This window comes from Emericellopsis atlantica (assembly GCF_019669845.1).
Source record: "Emericellopsis atlantica unplaced genomic scaffold F5Z01scaffold_21, whole genome shotgun sequence".
Classification (NCBI taxonomy): domain Eukaryota; kingdom Fungi; phylum Ascomycota; class Sordariomycetes; order Hypocreales; family Bionectriaceae; genus Emericellopsis; species Emericellopsis atlantica.
In genome coordinates, this window is record NW_025764723.1 from 312157 (window position 1) to 331063 (window position 18907).

The following is an 18907-nucleotide window of genomic DNA, read 5'->3' on the forward strand; positions in this document are numbered from 1 at the left end:
CAGTGTGAACCTGTTCCATTCTCCTGGGCTTTTGCTAATTACTCTCTTACGATTTATTCTGGACAATATCTGTATCGCTCGCGCGTTGGTCTCGCTCCACGTGGGATCGACAATCATGAGTGGGCTTGAGCCTTGGCGGCGTGGAGGGAGGCACGTCAAAGCGGGTATCCCGCTCTCCATAAGCCAAGACGAATACGTAAGGTATATTTGTATACGTAGTTCACTGCAGGTCGTCAAGCAGCAGCTGAAACATGAGGAATCATCTTCATGTGTTATGACCAGCGGGGAGATATCTGTGTAGCATGTCTACCCAGCGCTCAATCAAAGCGGGTCGACATACAGCTTCGCAATACGAACCCAACCGGGAGAACTGCTTGATCACAGTAACAGCATACGTCCATTCATGCGTAGTGGCCATCAGCTCCCCTGCGGCCGTGGCGTTGGGTAATCTCTTTCGCTGCAAACTCCTTTGTATCATTACAAGATCCACTGTGCGCCGCCAATCCAGCAGTTTCCCATGTCGTGCATTTCCCTCGCTCGATTTGTCAAAGCCGGCTCGAAGACCATTCTACAGACGCTCGCAGCAACCGGTCCAACGAATGGGTTAGTCTGCAGCATCTGCGTCGTGGTGTCGACTAGATACGGTTGACGCCCCCCCAAGGACTAGTGCGTCCGACCACCCCACCATCATGCCAATCTATTCGCTGTCGCTACCATATTCCGCAGCCTCTACACGGACGTACTCGAGCAGTGATGCAATATATGGGGCCTATATCCTGCGTTAACCGTCATGTCCAAGATGAGATCGTACCATGGACCACTTACCAATGCTCTGTTCTCGGCCAGAATCTCAAATAGACGAGGTTGTACTGGCCGGAACAGCTTCTCGTTCCATCCGCCACGCTCCGATCCGTCAGAGCCTTGTGCTTTGACCAATTCCTCCTCTGCGTCCGTCTTGACGACATTACGCGCCAGATTGCGGAGGATGAGCACGGCACTGAGAGGGATACCCGCTGCTTGCGGCGGTAGATTCGGATTGCGCTCGTCACGCTGTGTCTGGGTCTCCTCGTTGCTGACGGCCAACGTGACAGCAGGAATGACCCACCGCCTGCTCGTAGGGTCCTGCGGCGGCGAGGTGATGTGGGTATTGACGTGCCGCGCGAGATCCTGGAGGTGCATCTTAGTGGGTTTGTTGTACCTGGTGCAGCTCCCCCATGTGCACATGTACTCGCGCTCCACGTTGTCAAACTGCCCTTGCTCGTTGCGCTGGACTCGCAGATGGTCGACCATGACGTGATTCCACATTTGTTCAGCATCCAGATAGAATTTGCCACACTTGAGCTCCAGTCGCGTTGGATCCTGGGCCCATTCGCATTTCTTGTACTCAACACCATCCACACTGAGGGGAGCCGGTCGCGCTCGCAGCCCCTGTATGATGAATCGTTGCTGCTGGTCCGCCGGGTCCCGGTGGACCTGCGCATTCGAGTCCTTGTACACAGATGTGCTGTTCCTAATGAAATCGGCCGGTGAGATGAGGGACTGTCCGATGGCCTTGAGGGGCGCCACAAATGCCCCTTGGTACGCTTGCCACGCTGACAGTTGTGTGATGGATGACTGGCTGTCCTCCTCGAAGAATGACCGGACCCACGCGTGCACACGCTCAGGCTCGTCGATCTTGAGAAGCTCCTGTGTGAGATCCTCGGGGATGGACGCTATCTCGTCCCGCGAGGGAATCTTCCGTTCGGGGGCGAGAACCTTTTCAGTCGTCGTCTTCTGGGCGCCGTGAGCAAGCAATCGGGTGAGGTGGTCGACGAGAACGTGTGGTGATAGTGAGCGGATGAGATTGTCAACGTTGGGGACGACCGCCGTGTATTGGTAGAGAAAGTCGAGGCAGGCATCCGTCAATTCGTCGTCATTGAGGAGGAGCCAGGAAACAATTCGTTCCAGCGTCTGTGACGGCACATCGCCGAGCTTGTTAGTCGCCTCGAGGTTAACTGAGATGCGACCCAAAGCACGCAATGCTGTGAGAATGGTGCCTCGATCATCCGACGTCAGCTGCCAAAGAAGCGTGCGGTAGAGAGGGTCGTCAGAGCCGATGTCCAGGAATGGAGTGATCTGCTCCGCCATGTCAAGGGCCATGTGCTTGAGCTCAGTGAGGGAATCTTTGGCTGGGAGGTGCATGATGATGATGATCAGGTCCTTGAGTGGATAGAAATCAGCCATGTAGTGCGCGTTCTCGGGCAGGGTCAGCATGTTGCGCAGCGTTAGCACTGCCTCAGTCACGAGAAGCAGCTCGTCCGAGTATCGCTCTGTTTGCATTACATCCGGTAGTTCCTTTTCGATGAGATCACGAATGCGTTCGATAATGTCAGGCGTGCCAGAGTTGCCGTCTAGTAAGCCAACATCGCTCGTTTGTTCGGTTGAATCCCAAGATACGGTCCAGTCGATGTGATAGAACAAGTTGCCGACATGAAGCGCCTTTTCAACCAAGCCTTCAGCCAGGCCAGGGAACGAGTCGAAGCGGAATTTGTCGCCACGCTCAAATGATATCTTGACAAGATGATTCAACGCGAACGCTTGTTCGGCTGGCACGCGAGATCGAAGAGCATTGAGGCAGCGGGTGTAGATGTTTGGGCCGTCAAAGCCAGCTGTCATGCTAATCAGCAAAGGTCTACCGAAGTTTAGGTGCGCTACTCACTGCCAGGGAGCATGGGCCCTTGGTTCGCCTGGGAGGCTTGCCGCTGCTGGCGTTTTGTTTTCAGAAAGTCGTCTGGCGCGCTGCTGGGCGTGTGCACCGGCCGAAGTGAGAGCGCCTTGATGTGGCGTGGCTGGTACACTTCGACTTGAGAAGCCATGTTCTCCACCGTTGCTGGTCTATGGAACAAGGAAGGGCCTCGTTGGCCGTGATGTCCTACCATTCCAGGTGCGTGTTGACTCATGTTGGGCGAGTTCGTGTGGTTTGGCACCTGCTGCGCAGCTGCGGCTCGTGTGCGGCTAGGTCCTGTGTCGGGTTGGAATATCACGCGCTGTGCTGGTGCTTCGCGAAGGCCCCGCGACGCGCGAGCGCTGCCTCCGGCATCAATGACGGGCCGTTCTCTGGCTGGTGTGCCATCGTCGCCCGACGCTGCTGAATCAGGGCCACTGGCGCCCACTGTACTTTGGCGAATCCCCTTGAAGTTCTCTCGCGTACGTGTGAGCAGGCCAGCTCCTTTTGCCGTCACATCCTCGAGGATATCCTTGGGCGGAGGTTCTTGGTTGTGGACGGTGCGGATCTCGAACGCAGCCAGGTTCTTGTAGAATTTCTCCTTCAAGGCGAAGGCTGTCGATGCTTCATTGTGAGAGTGGATTCCAAGCTCGTGAGCGATCCTCCTCCATGCGAGCTTCTCTTCCGAGATCTTGTCGTATCCTCCCTGCGCAACGACATGGTTGAAAACCTTGAACAGGTCGAGGTGTGTCGACCCAACCTTGGGCTCAGAGTCGAGAGCGGTGCCGCGCTCGATGTGAAAGTCGCGCAATCGGCGCATAAAGTCCTCGTACTCCGGAGTCCGGTCGATCATGTGCATTGGGCCATCTTGGGGCGCCATGGTGGGCTGTCGCGCAAGCCAAGGGATGTGTGGACGCGGTCGTCGCCAGCCTCTGGGGGACTCGATTGGCGTCGCGGCGCCACAGTTGCTCGTCCGTGTCTCTATGCGCCGATGAGCTGCTGATTGGGGTTGCTCAGAGAGTGGTGGCGCTCGGTCCAATGGTTTCGCGATCGGGAACGATAATCTGCGTTGGCGTTTGGCGTCGGCGTCGGCGTTGCCCAAAGCGCGTCGCAAATTGAGCAGACCAAGCCAGCTCTTGCTGCACGTGAGCTGGGGGAAGTGGGCCAATCGGAGGATTTCCTGGCCCCCACTATCAAGCATGCACCCACCTTCCTCCTCGGCCTTTGTCTACGTGTAAGTGGAAGGAGCAAAGGAGAGGCACGAAGAGTGCAGAGCAAATCTTAAAAAGTGAGATTTTTCTCTTCGCTAAGCATCCATCATCAAGTTCTGCCAAATTACGATGTCGCCCCCAACGCCAATATCTGGCTGCTCTCTCAGGCGCCTTGAGGTGTACAACGGACAGTCATCGCCGCAAGTATACGACTCATCCCACGGCCTTACTATGACGCTTGAAAGCCAATTGGCAGCTAAAGCGAGACCATCTCTGATACTTCTATGCCATCAAGGCGCGCGACCTGTGGTGAGACACAGCCCGGCCCCTGAGCTGGGAACTCATGCTCACCCCTGACGTGCTGATAGTTGTCAATTCGCCTCGGTGATCTTCTCCAGTCACCGACTCAAGGTGACCCGATCAGCATGGAAACATGGCTTCAACAGATTCGCATCTGCGTCTCTGCTGATCAAAGACTATCCCTGGAGCTACAAGATCCTCGAGCCTTCGACATAGCTATATGCATGCTGCGCAGGATCGGGTTCGAGATCAAAGACGGCCTCCCTGACTCATCAGTTTCCAGCACGCAATCGACTACTCTTACCCTTGCTCCAGAATTGTCCCAGAATACCCGCCTGTCAGATGTCACTCAACTTACCGAATCGCGGTTCAGCCAAGCACGAGAACCACTTGATTGTTCGTAGGAGAACGACCACCTGGTATCCCAAGCGTCAAATATACCGGGCGGCAAACCGACTGTTGGGATCACGAGGCCTTCCCAATCATTCGATCCTTATCATGCCCTGCTAGAAAGATCCATGCAGAGGAGCCAGACTGATTGGAACCTACAAGAGAGCCCACTGGTTCGCCATGGCCCAGATCGACAAGTATCCGACTTGGGACCATTGCAAAATCCGACAGCAGCCGAGTTCTCAAGCTATCGAACAATGTCTGTGGATTCACCTTTCACTCAGACGCATGCGTCATATGCCCAACCGGTTGAAGTCCGCAGTCCCTACCAGCAACCCAACAGCCGGCTGTCGAAAATGCAGCGATCGCGCGATACTGTGGCTGAAATCCGAAGTCTGTTGCCCCGGCCGCGCAAGCTGCCATTTTCATCAACAACTCAGAAGCTTGCGGACGAAGTTTCAGTAGACAACAGGGAAGAGACACGGCCCCCACGAAGAAAATCGCAAGGCCATGCCAAGAAGACTGCATCATCGAGGAATCGGCTCCAAGATCCTTCGGTCAACGACGTGAAAGACCAATCCGGCGAACTAGTCAAAATTGACCTTCAAGCGGATGCCAACTTGGAAACTCGCAAGGATGCCAACAAGTTGGCAAGTCCCAGACCAACGGTGAGCTTGCATTCGAAATCCAAAGAAGCCCAGCCAACTGCCAACCAGTCAAGAGCACGGGTTAAAAAACGAGCCAAAACACCGACCTCACGGGCTAAGAGGAAAGTCGCCAGAGGCTTGCCCAGAAGAGCACCTCGAAAACCCAGCATCAAGGCCTCATCTCCTTCGGAAAAGGTCCCAAGTAGAATCACAAGGTCAAAGGCACGTAGCGCCTTGGTGACGAGCGCAGAAGACGATGGAGCGAGCCTCTCTGCGGAGCAGACTTCAGAGGCGACGAGCCTACCTATAGAGCAGACCCCAACGGACGCCTCGACTGGATCAGTTGCCGAGACGTCAACGCGGCAAACGAGAAAAGCGACACGCGAGGGACTGTCGGAAGCCGTGACGTCTAATGCAGCGCCAGCTCTCTCAGAAGCAGAGAAGAAAGACCAGGAAACATCAAAACGACGCAGGACTACGGAGCCTGTGGCCCAGAAAGACTCGGGATCAGCAAACCGGCGGAAAAGGGCACGGGCGTGCAAAGTCAACGCCACGCAAGAGCATGCCCAGAAGAGACCCAAGGTGATCGCTTGTGAGTTGTGCCACATACGCAGATTAAAGTGCGATTTGCAGAAACCATGCTCGAGCTGCCGCACAGTAAGTGTAAATTGCGAAATCTCGAATGCAGTGCTGATGCCAGTCAGAGAAATGTTGTTTGCCGCCCTAGGAACGCAACGGATCGTCAGCGACAACACAGTTCAACGAGCGTTGCTCATCAGCAAGAGAACGAACCCGAACAGCCCAACAGCACAAGTCAACCGGCACCTGAAGGTCAGGCTGGACCTTGTGCCAGTAATGTTCTGTGTGAAGCCCAGGCTGAAGTTCAACAAACTCCTCAATGTCCTCAGAGTTCGGGCACCTCCTCGACGCACACTCCTCCTACGCAGCTGGACATCCCAATCCTGATCACGGAAACGATGTTGGACCAGGTCAACGCAGTTTCTGCTGTCGTGCTGGACCAATATGAAGCCGATGCCCGCGCCTGCGGTGCGCATGGAAATGCAGAGGCTTTCTACGACCAGCTGATGACCGCAAGGCGAGACTACTGGTACGGACAGCTCGTGGAGACAGCTCGTTCACCATGGGCCACACCACTGTAACCATGTGTGATAGCGACAATTGAAGATTCCGAAAAGATACTTGTCTAATGCAAAATCAATGCAGCAGGGGTAATCCGAGGTAGCCTCAGCAAAGAAAAGCAGAGCAAAGCAAAAAGGATCCAAAAACAGGAGAGTCTTATGTACAATTTTTAACCAACATCTTGTAGTCTTGTGCGCACCTGTGAGCGAGAATGGGGTCTCTAGGGGTTCATCTTCACATAATTGCTAGGAAAGATGCCGTGCCTCGATCCGATCATGCCAGTCCTGTGCATCTGGTTAGCTGTCATATACGACTACTGTGCATGCATGCGCCTCAACTCACCACCAGTCATTCGTGCTCTCTGTCTTCTTGAGCACTGTGATGACATCGCCCTTCTTAAAGCCCAGATCGCCGGGCTGGTCGGCGTCAAAGTTGAACAGGGCAACTGCCTCGTTCTGCTTCAGCGAAGACCCCTTGTTACCACCAAACTGAGGCTTCGGCGCGGTCGGTCGTCCAGGCCCAGCTCGCTTCTCGCTGGCCTGGCTCGGGTGGTCGCTGTACGCGTAATCGTTGTCAAAGCGGCTACCGCGCGACGCAAACGTATTGGATCGGGAGACGCCTGCGCCACCGGAAGAAGGCTGATCGTACATGTCGTCCTGCCAGGTATTCGAGCGCTTGGGTGCGTAGAAGCTGTCGTCCCCTCCGTATGCGCTCCCGGAACCGGTGCGGTCGGACCGCACGCCCTCGCCGTATGCGCTGCCACTGCGTCCATTCCAGACCACGTCGTCGTGCGAGTCTGAGTAGACGGGAATGTCGTTGTACATGGAGTCGCTGTCGTTCATGGTTCCAACCCTTGCGCCGCTGAACACTCTGGAGTTGAGGACGGTCATGAGGGGGGCCGCCTGCGGTGGTGGCGCCACCGACCCGGTCAAGAGCTGCGCCGCAGTGTATCTCGTTCCGTACATCTTCTCGTTCGCGTCGCGACGCTCAATGATACCGCCTCCCTCGAGGGACACACCGGCGAACAGGCCCTTGGTCTTGGAGTACGAGAAGACACCGGCGACACCCTTGAGCGAAGCCGCGCCGGCCGCCTCGGCATTCCTGCCGACCGGACCGGCGGCCAGACTCACGTTGCCGCCCAGTGTCAAGCTGCCGGCCTGCGCAAACGTCTTGACCGCGCTCGCGTCATTGAGGATGAAGACAAAGTCGGTCAACTCGAAGCCGATCTGTCCGCCAAAGCCACCGCCGACCGTCGCAATCGCACTGGGCGCACTCCAGGAGCCGTCAGGCAGACGGGCGACGACCAGCCCGGAACCGAAGCGACCGGACCCGAGGAATCCAGCCTTGAGGACGGTGATGATGGCGAGACCTTTGGCGTTGGAGAGGATGGACGGCGGGATGACCTTGTCGGGTCCGAAGGCTTGGCGGGGGTTGATGAAGGAGGTGAGGATCTTGCCGCACTTTTTGCATTCGGCTGTCTTTTTGTCAGTGGGACGGAGGTCGCCTTATACATAGCATTCTGGGTTTAAAGGCAACATACACGCCATGGACGACGGCAGGGGGTTGTGCAGGCCCATCTTGACGGTTGGGGCTGCCTGGCGGGCTGCGACAGCGGGCTGTTGTCGAATGCGGGGGGGCTAGAGTGAGTCCTCCTTGCGGAAGAGCTGGGAATGGCGTCGCACGGGTTGTAGGTGGTGGAATTCGGCGAGCGCTCGTTCTCTCTAGACGTCGCAGAGCGTAGCAGGTGACGGGTTGCACTAGATGACAGGAGGCAGGAGAAGGAGGAGCAGGAGGATCGTGCAATGACGAGGACGGTGGATGACGGACGGGGTTGGTGATGGAGCAGCACAGCCCACACTGCTTGCGCGGTTGGTTAGGCTTGGCTTGGGAAGCGGACGCCGGACGGACGTGGAGCGTGGGGAATGATCGTTAATTGTCCTGTGGCTGGTGACTACTCATAGACGCGTGCCTTGTGGCGGCGTGTGGCGGTGCAACCTTAACTGGACCTCTGCGTCATGCCTTGAGCCAGACAATGCACCCAGCGCCACGACCCCAAGCACGATCCACGCGGTGATTGACAGTCGCATTCTCCCCGAGATCACGCCCAGCGACCGACCGAGTAGCCCAACATGTCCGAAGCCTACGAGCGCGAGCGCCAGAACAATGACCGGCTCAGCGAGCTCTCCAACAAGGTGTCCGCCCTCAGGGGCATCACGGTGGACATTTACGACCAGGCCTCCTCGCAAAGCCTCATCGACAACACGGTACATCTATAACGACCCGCCAGACAAACAGGGAGGCTGACAGCGTGATACAGAGCGAGACATTCTCCTCCATGGGCACCCAGATGAAAGGGTCCGCAGGCCGCCTGACACGCATGGCCGCGTCGGGCAACAAGGTCGCCATTATGAAACTGGCGGGCATCTGCATCGTCGTCTTTCTCGTGTTATACTATGGTCTGAAGCTGATCTTTGGAGGCGGCAAGAGCTGAAAGAACAAAAGAGAACTGGTCACGGTGAATGGGTTCAATACAAGCATCGGCGTTTGGGGATTTCCATTTTTTAACAGGGGGGAAAGGTCTATGCAAGATTCGATTTTTCTGTTTCTCATATACATGCATGCTTTGTGCCCTTGCTTTTTTCGGTCGGTCCGTCATTGCAAAGACGCCTCATGAACGCCCATCATCATGCCCAGCCCATTCGTCAACGTAGTCTAAAAAGTCCAGCCACCCGCTTGCTCGCTAGTCTATAAGTGTGGTTTCACTCCGCCGTTCCTGGCTACTACTGCCAGACATTGGAGAAGAGGTCCTCCTCCCCGCCGAAGCCTTTGCCGGCGCTGCTGCTGTTGTTGTTGGTGTTGCTCGTGGTCGACGGACCGGTGCTGCTAGCCCAGCCGCCAAACTCCTCATCCGCGGCGACCTTGGGCGCAGCACTGAACCCACCCGAAGCACCGGGCACGATGGGGGTGCTGGCAAAGGACCCTCCCGAGTTACCCCATCCGATATCGCTGGATGCCGCGAGAGCGGGTGGGTTGCTGGGTGCAGCGGGCGCGGCTGGCGTCATGACGGCTGGGGCAGGCGAGGAGCTGGCCCACTCGTTGCTCCCCCAGACATCGGCGCCAGACATGCCGCCAAAGGCAGGTGCGGCTGCAGCCTTGGGCGGGGATTGCTTGGGCGGAGCGGGCGCAGGCTGTGAGAGGTTGAAGACGGAGCTCTGTGTCACAGGGGGGGACATGGCCGGAGCGGGCGGGGATCTGGTCTGTGTGACCGGGGCGGACATGTCGAACAGATCCTGGGAGGCGGCGGGTTTGACGGGCGCCGCAGCTGGAGCCGCAGGCGAGGCGAAAGAGCCCCAGTCTCCGAACCCACTGTTGGACGGCTTCTTCTGATGGGCCGGGGGCGACTGGGGCTTTGCGTCGAAGAAGCTGCCCCCTCCCAGACCGCCGAATGCGGTCGTGGTGGGAGGGGCCTTGGATGTAGGTCGACTGTTGCTGGCACCAAAGCTCGCAAAGGGGTCGGCAGGGGCTGGAGGAGGCTGATGGCTTGTGGTGCTGGACATGCTCAAGTTGCTGAAAGCGTCGGTGAATCCTCCAGTGGAACTCTGAGGGGCCGGACCAAAGCCAGGCGAGGACATACCACCAAAGGAACCTTGTTGCTGATGCTGGGGTTGCGGAGGCGCCTGGGGTTTGGGCGCCGAAGCATAGAGGGACAGGATAGATTGCTTCAGATCCGGCCGTGACTGACCGCCGGGGGTGCTGACGCCAGTAGTGCTCGCAGGTCGGGGCGGCGCGGTCGACTCGCCCAGGAAATCAAGGCCGAGAAGGGAGGAATTCGATTGCGGTGTTTGCTTTGGAGGTGCCGGGTCCGCCTTGGGTGGCAGTCTGTTGCTCGCAGCCGGGCCTGCGGTGCTAGCGCGAGGGGGACCGCTGCTGTCGCCGCCCAACAGGTCGCCCGTAGGCTGCGATGGGCCTTGGAGAGAAACGCCCTGGCCAGCTGATGGCTTCCGCACGGACTGGCTCTTTTCAATGGCCTGCTTCTCCTTGACGACGCTCAAGGGAACGTCGTCGTCGCCTTCGGCATCGAGGGTGGCGGGGTCTGGTGGCGGCCCTTCCATGGCCCATCGCTTCAGCTCGTACTTTGTGCGGATGAAATTCTCAATCTTGGACTCGGAGGGGACGTGACCGGGCGCGAGCTTGGCCTCCCAGTACTTGTTGGCGCGCGCGTTGCCCCAGCTGAGGATGCTCTTCATCTGCTCGTCGGTCCAGGAGTCGAGGTCGACGGATTTGACGCGCGAGATGTGTGTGCCCATGCCGCGGTGGATGCCGGAGCAGCGGATGCAGACAAAGACGCCGAGGTTCCAGCTCGCCCATCGCGGGTCTGTTGTTGTTGGTTAACACATGATGCGGTCAGGTAGGCAGAGGGCACGCACGCTTGTTCTTCTTGCAGTCGGCGCAGACCTTGTTGGGCTCGAGCTTGAGCAGGCTCTTGATGGTGGCCTGGTTCTGCGCGGCGCGCTCGGCGGAGGGGTTGGGCGGTCGTCGAGACATGTTGACGTTGGCGCTCGCGTCGAGTCGAGTTGGATGGATGGGGTTGAGGGGGTGGACGACTGGAGTTGTTGAACCTGAAGATGCTGGCTGCCGCCCCTGTCAGGCCAGGCCCCGGCACGCCTCGCGTGGGGTTGGGCCGGGCCTGGTGGTCCGTGCGGGATCTGGCTGGTAGTGGCAGTGGGAGTGGGAGTTGGCTGCTGGCACAATATTACATCGCTCTTGATGAATTGACTTTGAGAACCTATGGGCATTGCTTTGGGAAGAGAGGAGCATGTATTCTAATTTAATTTAGAAAGACTTTCACTACTCAATATTTAGAAAAGCTTGCTGAAGGCTCTGGTCGAGATCGAAAGGACATGGTCTTTGTGTTCAATTATACGCGGAGGTCATTTCGAAAGCTAGGGGCAGACAGAAGGCATGTTAGGCCTGTTGTACGTTATCAATCCCATGGAGCGCAATACAATACGCATATATAAATGCTCGTGTTTCTATTCCAAATTCTATCATTCGTCCCTCTCCCATTTGGAATACTTTGTCGAGCTGACAGACTGCGACGCCTGCCCTGCTCCGCCTCCCGGGTGGGCTGAATGGAATCAATGATGCAACCTCCACTTAGCGATCGCCACCACGCGAGAACTGCGTGTCATACAGACAGCCTCGTGATTTGTCACTCTTGTCTTCTTTTCTCACTCAAACTTGTCGCAAATTTCATATAACAGGCCGGTGATGCGCCCATCATTGTTCACCTCCATCATCTACGCGACAGCAAACACCACGAGACTCACCACCGCCGCCAGAACAGGCCTCGCTAGATTTGCGCCAGCAGTAGCAGCAGCTTCGGTCCCGCGCCACATGTCCTTCCTCAGCAATCTTTTCTCCTCCTCCTCCTCTTCCAACAGCGCCTCCAACATGTCGTATCCCGACTCGCGCACCGCCGACGAATGGCGCGCTGTCCTCAACAAGGAGCAGTTTCGCATTCTGCGCGAGAAGGGCACCGAGGCCCCCGGCTCCGGGACCTACGACAAGCACTACCCATCCGACGGCGTCTACACCTGCGCGGGCTGCGCAACACCCCTCTACAAGGCCAACCACAAGTTCAAGTCGGGCTGTGGCTGGCCCGCGTACTTTGACAGTATCCCCGGGGCCGTGACCCGGCATGAGGATCGGGCCTTTGGCATGGCGAGGACGGAGATTGTCTGCAGCAACTGCGGTGGCCACCTGGGTCACGTCTTCAAGGGAGAGGGATTCCCCACGCCCACGGACGAGAGACACTGCGTCAACAGCGTCAGCCTGAACTTTACCCCCGAGGACAAGAAGGCTTGAGCGATCTGGCTTGGGATTGTGAATTTGTGCGACGAGCGGGGAGTTGGTGGTTGGAGATGTTGCAGTATGTACATAGCTGGGGCTTGAACTGGTCGAGTCGCATCAATATAGGAAATCCTTTGATACATTGAACATGATGGTCCCCTGGGATCTCCCGCTGAGACTATCGACGACTCGTATACGACTGTAGGCACATGTTGTCAAGTAACAATATCAGGCTGGTCCAGGCGGGCTCACACCGTGCACCAGAGCCAGTCCATAGCAGATGCTGCAGATGAGCACTCGAGAGATAGATAACGAGCCTCTCCGCTAACGCACAGCGATAAGCTGCAGAGATTCAGAGAGTCAGAGACCTAGAGACACCGTTTTCGAGATTCTTGGGACGGCTTCAGATGTTCCTCAGTTCGTCTTGGTAGGCTGGTTGTAAGGCCACAGCCTTGAGGGAGACTGGCGGGCGGTTCTGTGTTTAGCACACCACTGATCAGTGTCGAGAGGACGGCTTGAGCGTCGGACGAAATGCCTCTCCCAGAAATCTACGAAAAATCCGGGGAAGACCTGGAGAAGACGATGCAAGCGTTGACCCCAGAGTGCAGTCTAAAAGGCCAAATTGCATGTGAAAGCCCTCATTAGCCGCTACCGGCAACCGGCGGCGCCAAGTCCGACTGGCCCCACTTGTCGCGACGAGCCTCGGTCGGTCGGTGGCTGATGTCACGGCGGGCATTGTGCTCCTACGAACCATCACATGGATCCGCGGCTGGCAGCACAGTCTTGCCATCTGAATAAGCAGCTCCTCCTTTTATAACTCTGTCATCCTCGCTGTCTCACATTCTCTGTCAACTCAACACAAACCACAAAACACCGACAAAATGGGTGGTATGTATCCCCAGACGCGCGCGCGTCCTCGCTGCGCAATGGACAAGAAGACACGCGCTGACACGATGCAGCTCTCGACAGAATCTCACAGATTGGTGGCCAGATGTCTGGCAACCCCACCGCCGGCGGCGTCTCCAAGATCCTCGAAAAGCGTCCCGACGATGTCGTCGTCACCGCCTGCTGCCGCTCCGCCTTCACCAAGGGCGGCAAGGGTGGCTTCAAGGACACACCCGCCCAGGACATTATGGCCGGTGTCCTGCGCGCCATCATCGACCGCTCCAAGATCAACCCCGCCCTCGTCGAGGACATTTGCGTCGGCACCGTCCTCGCCCCCGGCGGTGGCGCCACCGAGATGAGGGCCGCCAGTCTGGTCGCTGGCTTCCCCGAGTCGGCCGCCGTCAGGACCCTCAACAGGCAGTGCTCGAGTGGTCTGCAGGCCTGCATCGACGTCGCGCACCAGATCAAGTCGGGCATGATCGATGTCGGCATCGGCGCCGGCGTCGAGAGCATGAGCACGCAGTACGGGTAGGTTCAACAGTGTTTCGCGTACGTGGCTTTGGGCAAATGCTAACAGAGGATAGACCTAACGCCGTGACTGAATTCTCCGAGCTCCTCGAGTCGCACCCCGAGGCCGCCAACTGCAAGGTCCCCATGGGCGTTCTCTCCGAGAACATGGCCAAGGACCTGGGCATCGGCCGCGACGCACAGGACAAGTTTGCCGCCGGCTCCTACCAAAAGGCAGCCAAGGCCCAGCAGGAGGGTCTCTTCAAGGACGAGATCGTGCCCCTCAAGGTCAAGTTTGAGGACCCCAAGACGGGCGAGACCAGGGAGATTACCGTCGACAAGGACGACGGTATCCGCCCTGGCGTGACCGCCGAGTCGCTGGGCAAGATCCGCCCTGCGTTCGCCAAGGACGGCAGCATCCACGGCGGAAACGCCTCCCAGATCTCTGATGGCGCCGCCGCCGTCCTGCTCATGCGTCGCGACGTCGCCGAGAAGCTCGGCCAGACCATCCTGGGCAAGTACGTCGCCGGCTCCATTGTCGGCGTGAAGCCCCTCCTCATGGGCCAGGGTCCCTGGAAGGCCATCCCCCGCGCCCTCGAGCTGTCGGGCATCTCCAAAGACGACGTCGACATCTACGAGATTAACGAGGCCTTTGCTTCGCAGTGCCTGTGGTGCGCCAACGAGCTGGGCATCCCCCACGAGAAGATCAACCCCAAGGGCGGCGCGATCGCTTTTGGCCACCCCCTGGGTTGCACGGGCGCGCGACAGGTATCGACCCTGCTGTACGAGCTGAAGAGGACGGGCAAGAAGGTTGGCAACACGAGCATGTGCGTTGGCACGGGTATGGGCATGAGCGCCACCTGGGTGGCCGAGTAGAAGGCATCTATAGCTATATGTACAACTGAATCAAATGAAACATGAACCATACAATTCTCAAAAGGGGCAGGCAAGTGTAAGCCAAGATTTGACACAGAAGAAGGAGAAGGAAGAGAAATACTGACCGATTCCGCCGCTGGAGTGACCAACGGTCGCCCGGGGGCTTGACACGGCCACTACACAATACAGAACGATGATACAACCGCATCGCTGTGCTGGTCGAGCGCTTTTCCGTCCATCATCCCATAGCAGTAGGCCTCCCCAATATATTGAAAACACTGTCGTCCTTCTGTTCCCCCATCGCAATGTCTCAAGATCACAGGCACTGATAATTCTCTCAAGATCGCAACTACATCTTCTGGCTTGCTGTCCAGTGTTCCTAATCCAACATACCCCCTGGGCGTCAAAAAGCACTTTCTCCCCTGCTGAATGTCCATGGCTTTCCCCAGACGCGGGGAGACAACTGCAGCCTCGTCTCTCACCTCCGCCTCGAGGTTACGCCCGTCCTCTTCCGCGCTCCCTTCTGTCCCCATCACCGGACCAAACTTGTCCCAGTGCTGGTTGAACTTTTCGCAAAACTCGTAGGCGTCCCAGCCCCCGCCCAAGCCAAGCCAGTACGCCATGGCCCGGAAAAGACCTGTGCGCTTCTTCATCTCGAGCCATTGCTCCTCCAGTGGCCGCAGGACCTCCGCCCGGCGCCCTTGCCAGCCCAACAGCTCGTGCTTTTTGGTGAGCCGCTCGAGATAATGGCGCCAGATCTGGTAGGCGGCATCAAGAAGCCGTACGCCCTGTACGTCAGGCCCGAACACTTCGTCGCGGCTCGCCTGGGGACTGCTCGCCAGACCGCGACCGCCCGATGCTATCAACCACGGTGCATCTTGAAGACATGGCGGGGATTCGGGATCCTCTGCCTGCCTCTTTCTTGCCAGTCGGCAGAAATACTCAATCTCTGACAGGAAGTAATGGTGCGAAACTTCAGTAGGCTTGTGGTGTGGGGACACGGGGGTCTCATAGACATGCTCGCCTACTTTACTGATGGTATCGATGAGCGTTCCGGTAATAACCAGCGTGGAGTCAACGGCGTAAGGCTCGGTTGATCCCTCCCAGATTCGGCTCCTTCTTGCGTAGCCGGCAGTGGAGAGTGGTTTGCTGGACTGGGCGTATCCAAAGGGGCAGAGAAGCTGAGAGGTCCAGTCGGGAACCCACGAGGGGAGGTCCTTGAACTGTTTCGAGTGGTCTTGCGAGAATAGCAGAACATCAGGATCGTCCCTCACAACTGCCTCGGCAAGTTGTGTGAAGACAGTCTGCGCCGACTTTTCATAGCTGACCTCGACACGTTGCACAATCGTGCCATTCTCATCGGGCAGCGCGAGCAGGGAGTATAAACAGTCACGCGGATTACCCGCGCGGAACTTTTGCAAGTCGTGTTCCTCGGTCAGTGGAGTGCCTGTGTCGGCAACGTTAAACTTGGTCAACAGGTGGAACAGGGGCATACGTATTTGGCCCTGTCCATGGATGGTTCTTCGCGTAGTGAAGATTCGATTCACGAAGCGGCAAAGTCCAATGGCGAAGATGATGTCGTCGACCTTTGGGAATTCTTTGGTCACGTCCTCGGGCGTCAGATTGCCGGCTCGGTAGGCTAGGAACATGGTGAAGAGCAGTAAAACGCGCTCGAATTGGTCAACGTGCCACGCATTGTGGCCGCACACGAAATGCAGGGTCCCTGGCAAACATGCTTCTTGGACGATCCACATGCGACCAAACAACTGGCGCGAGCAGATATCCATGAAGCCTCTGAGGGCCATGTCATCCTGCATCGCCATGACAGTGTCTCTCAACAAGTCACGGTCCTTGATTAGATCACTGGGAACAAGCTTGGACTCTGGGTTCGGTGCGGCGACTGACAGGCGTAGGGCATCGAGAGTCGGGTAGTCGTGATCGCATAGGCGCAAATAGGCAGGGTTGGAGTCTTCTTCGAGGTGCGTCATGAATGAAACGAGTCGGTCTGCTTCCAAAGTGGACGGTCCTAGCCATGCCAGCACTTGCTTTGCTTTGGAGTAGATCTCGCCCATGTGTCTGACCAAATGCCCCTTTTCAGAGTTGTCGGCCTGGTTGATGCATAACTGGTCAACGAACAATGGCTTGTCCGTATGTGTCCTCAGCTGGAGCAGTATTCCCTCCAACACGGCGCTGATGAGAAGGACGCCAACAACATGAACGCCCTCCCTCACTAGAATCGGGCGGTCGAGTGTCGAGCGTTTGCAACGTTCCTCAGGCGACAGAGCGCGCTCGTGACCAGTCCAGCAGTAGGACAAAGCTTCATAGACGATGGGGTTTTGGAAGGGGCTTTCGACAAACTCGCCCTCAAGAGTCGCGTTGCTAGCTGCACCTGCGGCTTGACCTAGAGGAGAGCCATCATAGGATGAAGCCGCTCTTGAGTGGCTGCCTACCAGCTTGAAGAGTCGAAAGAACCCAGGTTGCAGGGTAACGTAGGGGTATATTGGAGCGTCCAGGTCCTGCATCATATATCGTACTTGGGAAGCGGTCTGTAGTTTCCGTTGCCTTCGACAAGCGCACAGCAATGGTAAGGTACTGTTGATGAACAGCGAGCGGGGTAGAGACGCATGAGGGCTTACACGGAGCATATTGATCTCTCAGGAGTCAGACGCTGCTGACTAGAAGCCACTTACGTCTGTAAGTATAACTAAATCAAATAATCTCAAAAGGCAGCTTTTGTGCCGACAGCTTTCCCGTCGGCCAGTTTGACAAGGAGGTTGGCCACGACTAGATCCATCATGGGCAGGCCGACACTTTTGTATACCACTGTGCCTGTACCGAGCCATCTCGCCAGCGCGCTCTCTCGTTCGTCGTGATTTGACTTTTTGCGGTGCGGCAGACTGAACAGGTTTGTCTTGGATGAGGACGATGTGGCCTGGCTGTTGGCCGACGCGAGCGAGGTCTCGTCCGTGCTTTGACTACGCGTCGATTCGGCATCCGACTCTGCCATGCGCTGGAGCATTACAAGCTCACCGAGTCTGTTTGTTTGGTTAGATGGGTATTTTCATATGAGTAAAAGGGGGGCTTACTCGACTAGCTGGCTTGGCTTGACACCGCCATGGACAATCTCCCCTGCATGCTTGATACCACCCTCCAACGAGTCGACAATCACCACGCCACCTTCGTCCGCGTGCTTGTGGAAATGCCGATGTGGCTTTTCGTGGACTTTGACGGCCTGAGCGACGAGCTCGGCCGGAATTTCCCTCTGGTGCGGGTTCGTGCTGCCGACAGCGATAATGAAGCGCCCCTTTCTCCGTCCCTCGTGGCTCGTGAGAATGTCGCCCGGGAAAAGGGGTTCCTGGGACGGGGTGCAGAGGTAGATGACGTCGGCTTCGAGGACTTGCTCGGTGAGGAGGCGGTGGTAGTCATGGAACGCGGGCGTCAACATGCCAAACTCGGCATGCTCCCACCCTTCCTCGTGCTTGATGGTCCGGGGGATGGTCGAGAAGTTCCGGAGAAAGTTAGCCGCCGTGTCGGAGAACCGGTGGTTCACCACGTGGACCTTTTTGATGGCGTGGCCGTGGACCTTGAGGGCGAGTCGGATGTGGTAATACGCTTGCTGGCCGGCGCCAAAGACGACGAGGGTGTGGATGGGGCGACTGCGCTTGGAGAGCAGGCAGACGGAGGAGAGCGCTGTGATGAAGGGTGTGAGGGGATATGTCGATAGGATGGCTTCCAACTCGCCCTGGGTATTGTATAGCGAAAGACTGCCGTGTTGGTGTGTGCTGACTGATGAGGAGGATGTCAGCCGTGCGCCTCAAAGTCGGATGTCATGGTCTCAACTAGGTACCTTTGCACGCCGTGCCCTCGGGGCCACAGGCAGTATTCAAGGCACTGGGCCACTCGGACTGCTCATGGCGTATCGTGGTGGTTCTGGGTTGCTGGTATGTGCCGTGCCCACCTGCTCGAGGGTTGACTGAGAATTCATGCAGGGCGGCGCTGAGGACCATGCGAAGCTCGTGGATCTCCAGCGGCGTCAAGCTCTCGATGAGAGACGTTGTATCGTCTTTTCCCAGGATAGTCAGCGGCATTTTGGCATCGACTGAAACAGCTCAGGTTTTGATAAGAATGACTGAACGTTTTTGGGCTGGATGACCGGGACGCCGGAGGTGAGGATCCATGTATAGTCGCGTGATATGCGTACCCTGTACAAATACTCCGCAGCATTAACCCGAATATGGCAATTCGCATCGCCATGATTGCTAGGGAGTGAGCAAGCTCCCGCAGTGAACATTGAAAGACATTTTTGATCGTGGAAATGTCAAGACTCATTGATGTATGGCCATGAGTGTCCTTGACCCTTGACCAGTGGGGGAATACTGCAGGGTACGTGAAAC

At 57.2% G+C, this 18907-nt stretch overlaps 9 protein-coding genes across 9 annotated transcripts; 4 read left to right on the plus strand and 5 right to left on the minus strand.

Moving 5' to 3' along the window:
• Positions 1 to 697: 697 nt before the first annotated feature.
• Positions 698 to 3584, minus strand: F5Z01DRAFT_625643 (uncharacterized protein; the record flags this gene model as incomplete). Its single annotated transcript, XM_046261440.1, has 3 exons — positions 698 to 769; positions 826 to 2648; positions 2699 to 3584. 3 exons carry the CDS (start codon positions 3582 to 3584, stop codon positions 698 to 700), a joined length of 2781 nt encoding a protein of 926 aa, XP_046116399.1.
• A 919-nt stretch (positions 3585 to 4503) lies between these two features.
• F5Z01DRAFT_230622 (uncharacterized protein) lies at positions 4504 to 6411 on the plus strand. The gene has a single exon (XM_046258299.1). It carries the CDS (start codon positions 4734 to 4736, stop codon positions 6216 to 6218), a length of 1485 nt encoding a protein of 494 aa, XP_046116400.1. The 5' UTR covers positions 4504 to 4733; the 3' UTR covers positions 6219 to 6411.
• Positions 6412 to 6612: 201 nt separating this feature from the next.
• On the minus strand, positions 6613 to 7969 carry F5Z01DRAFT_625507 (uncharacterized protein; the record flags this gene model as incomplete). The annotated part of the gene is made up of 3 exons (XM_046261428.1): positions 6613 to 6676; positions 6735 to 7866; positions 7933 to 7969. 3 exons carry the CDS (start codon positions 7967 to 7969, stop codon positions 6613 to 6615), a joined length of 1233 nt encoding a protein of 410 aa, XP_046116401.1.
• A 552-nt stretch (positions 7970 to 8521) lies between these two features.
• F5Z01DRAFT_675961 (uncharacterized protein) lies at positions 8522 to 8883 on the plus strand (the record flags this gene model as incomplete). Its single annotated transcript, XM_046265197.1, has 2 exons — positions 8522 to 8656; positions 8710 to 8883. The coding sequence occupies 2 exons, from the start codon at positions 8522 to 8524 to the stop codon at positions 8881 to 8883; spliced, it is 309 nt and encodes a 102-aa protein (XP_046116402.1).
• A 254-nt stretch (positions 8884 to 9137) lies between these two features.
• Positions 9138 to 11261, minus strand: F5Z01DRAFT_230604 (uncharacterized protein). Its single transcript, XM_046258298.1, has 2 exons — positions 10820 to 11261; positions 9138 to 10767 (listed from the first exon to the last, which is right to left on the minus strand). Exons 1-2 carry the CDS (start codon positions 10935 to 10937, stop codon positions 9173 to 9175), a joined length of 1713 nt encoding a protein of 570 aa, XP_046116403.1. The 5' UTR covers positions 10938 to 11261; the 3' UTR covers positions 9138 to 9172.
• A 168-nt stretch (positions 11262 to 11429) lies between these two features.
• On the plus strand, positions 11430 to 12501 carry F5Z01DRAFT_230666 (SelR domain-containing protein). The gene has a single exon (XM_046258300.1). The coding sequence runs from the start codon at positions 11664 to 11666 to the stop codon at positions 12258 to 12260; it is 597 nt and encodes a 198-aa protein (XP_046116404.1). The 5' UTR covers positions 11430 to 11663; the 3' UTR covers positions 12261 to 12501.
• A 418-nt stretch (positions 12502 to 12919) lies between these two features.
• Positions 12920 to 14565, plus strand: F5Z01DRAFT_660787 (3-ketoacyl-CoA thiolase). Its single transcript, XM_046263851.1, has 3 exons — positions 12920 to 13133; positions 13205 to 13658; positions 13715 to 14565. The coding sequence occupies exons 1-3, from the start codon at positions 13127 to 13129 to the stop codon at positions 14511 to 14513; spliced, it is 1260 nt and encodes a 419-aa protein (XP_046116405.1). The 5' UTR covers positions 12920 to 13126; the 3' UTR covers positions 14514 to 14565.
• Positions 14566 to 14601: 36 nt separating this feature from the next.
• F5Z01DRAFT_230684 (heterokaryon incompatibility protein-domain-containing protein) lies at positions 14602 to 17584 on the minus strand. The gene has a single exon (XM_046258301.1). The coding sequence runs from the start codon at positions 17156 to 17158 to the stop codon at positions 14690 to 14692; it is 2469 nt and encodes an 822-aa protein (XP_046116406.1). The 5' UTR covers positions 17159 to 17584; the 3' UTR covers positions 14602 to 14689.
• F5Z01DRAFT_690735 (uncharacterized protein) lies at positions 16890 to 18601 on the minus strand (the record flags this gene model as incomplete). Its single annotated transcript, XM_046266129.1, has 3 exons — positions 16890 to 17548; positions 17600 to 18326; positions 18361 to 18601. The coding sequence occupies 3 exons, from the start codon at positions 18599 to 18601 to the stop codon at positions 17233 to 17235; spliced, it is 1284 nt and encodes a 427-aa protein (XP_046116407.1). The 3' UTR covers positions 16890 to 17232.
• Between the last annotated feature and the right edge of the window lie 306 nt (positions 18602 to 18907).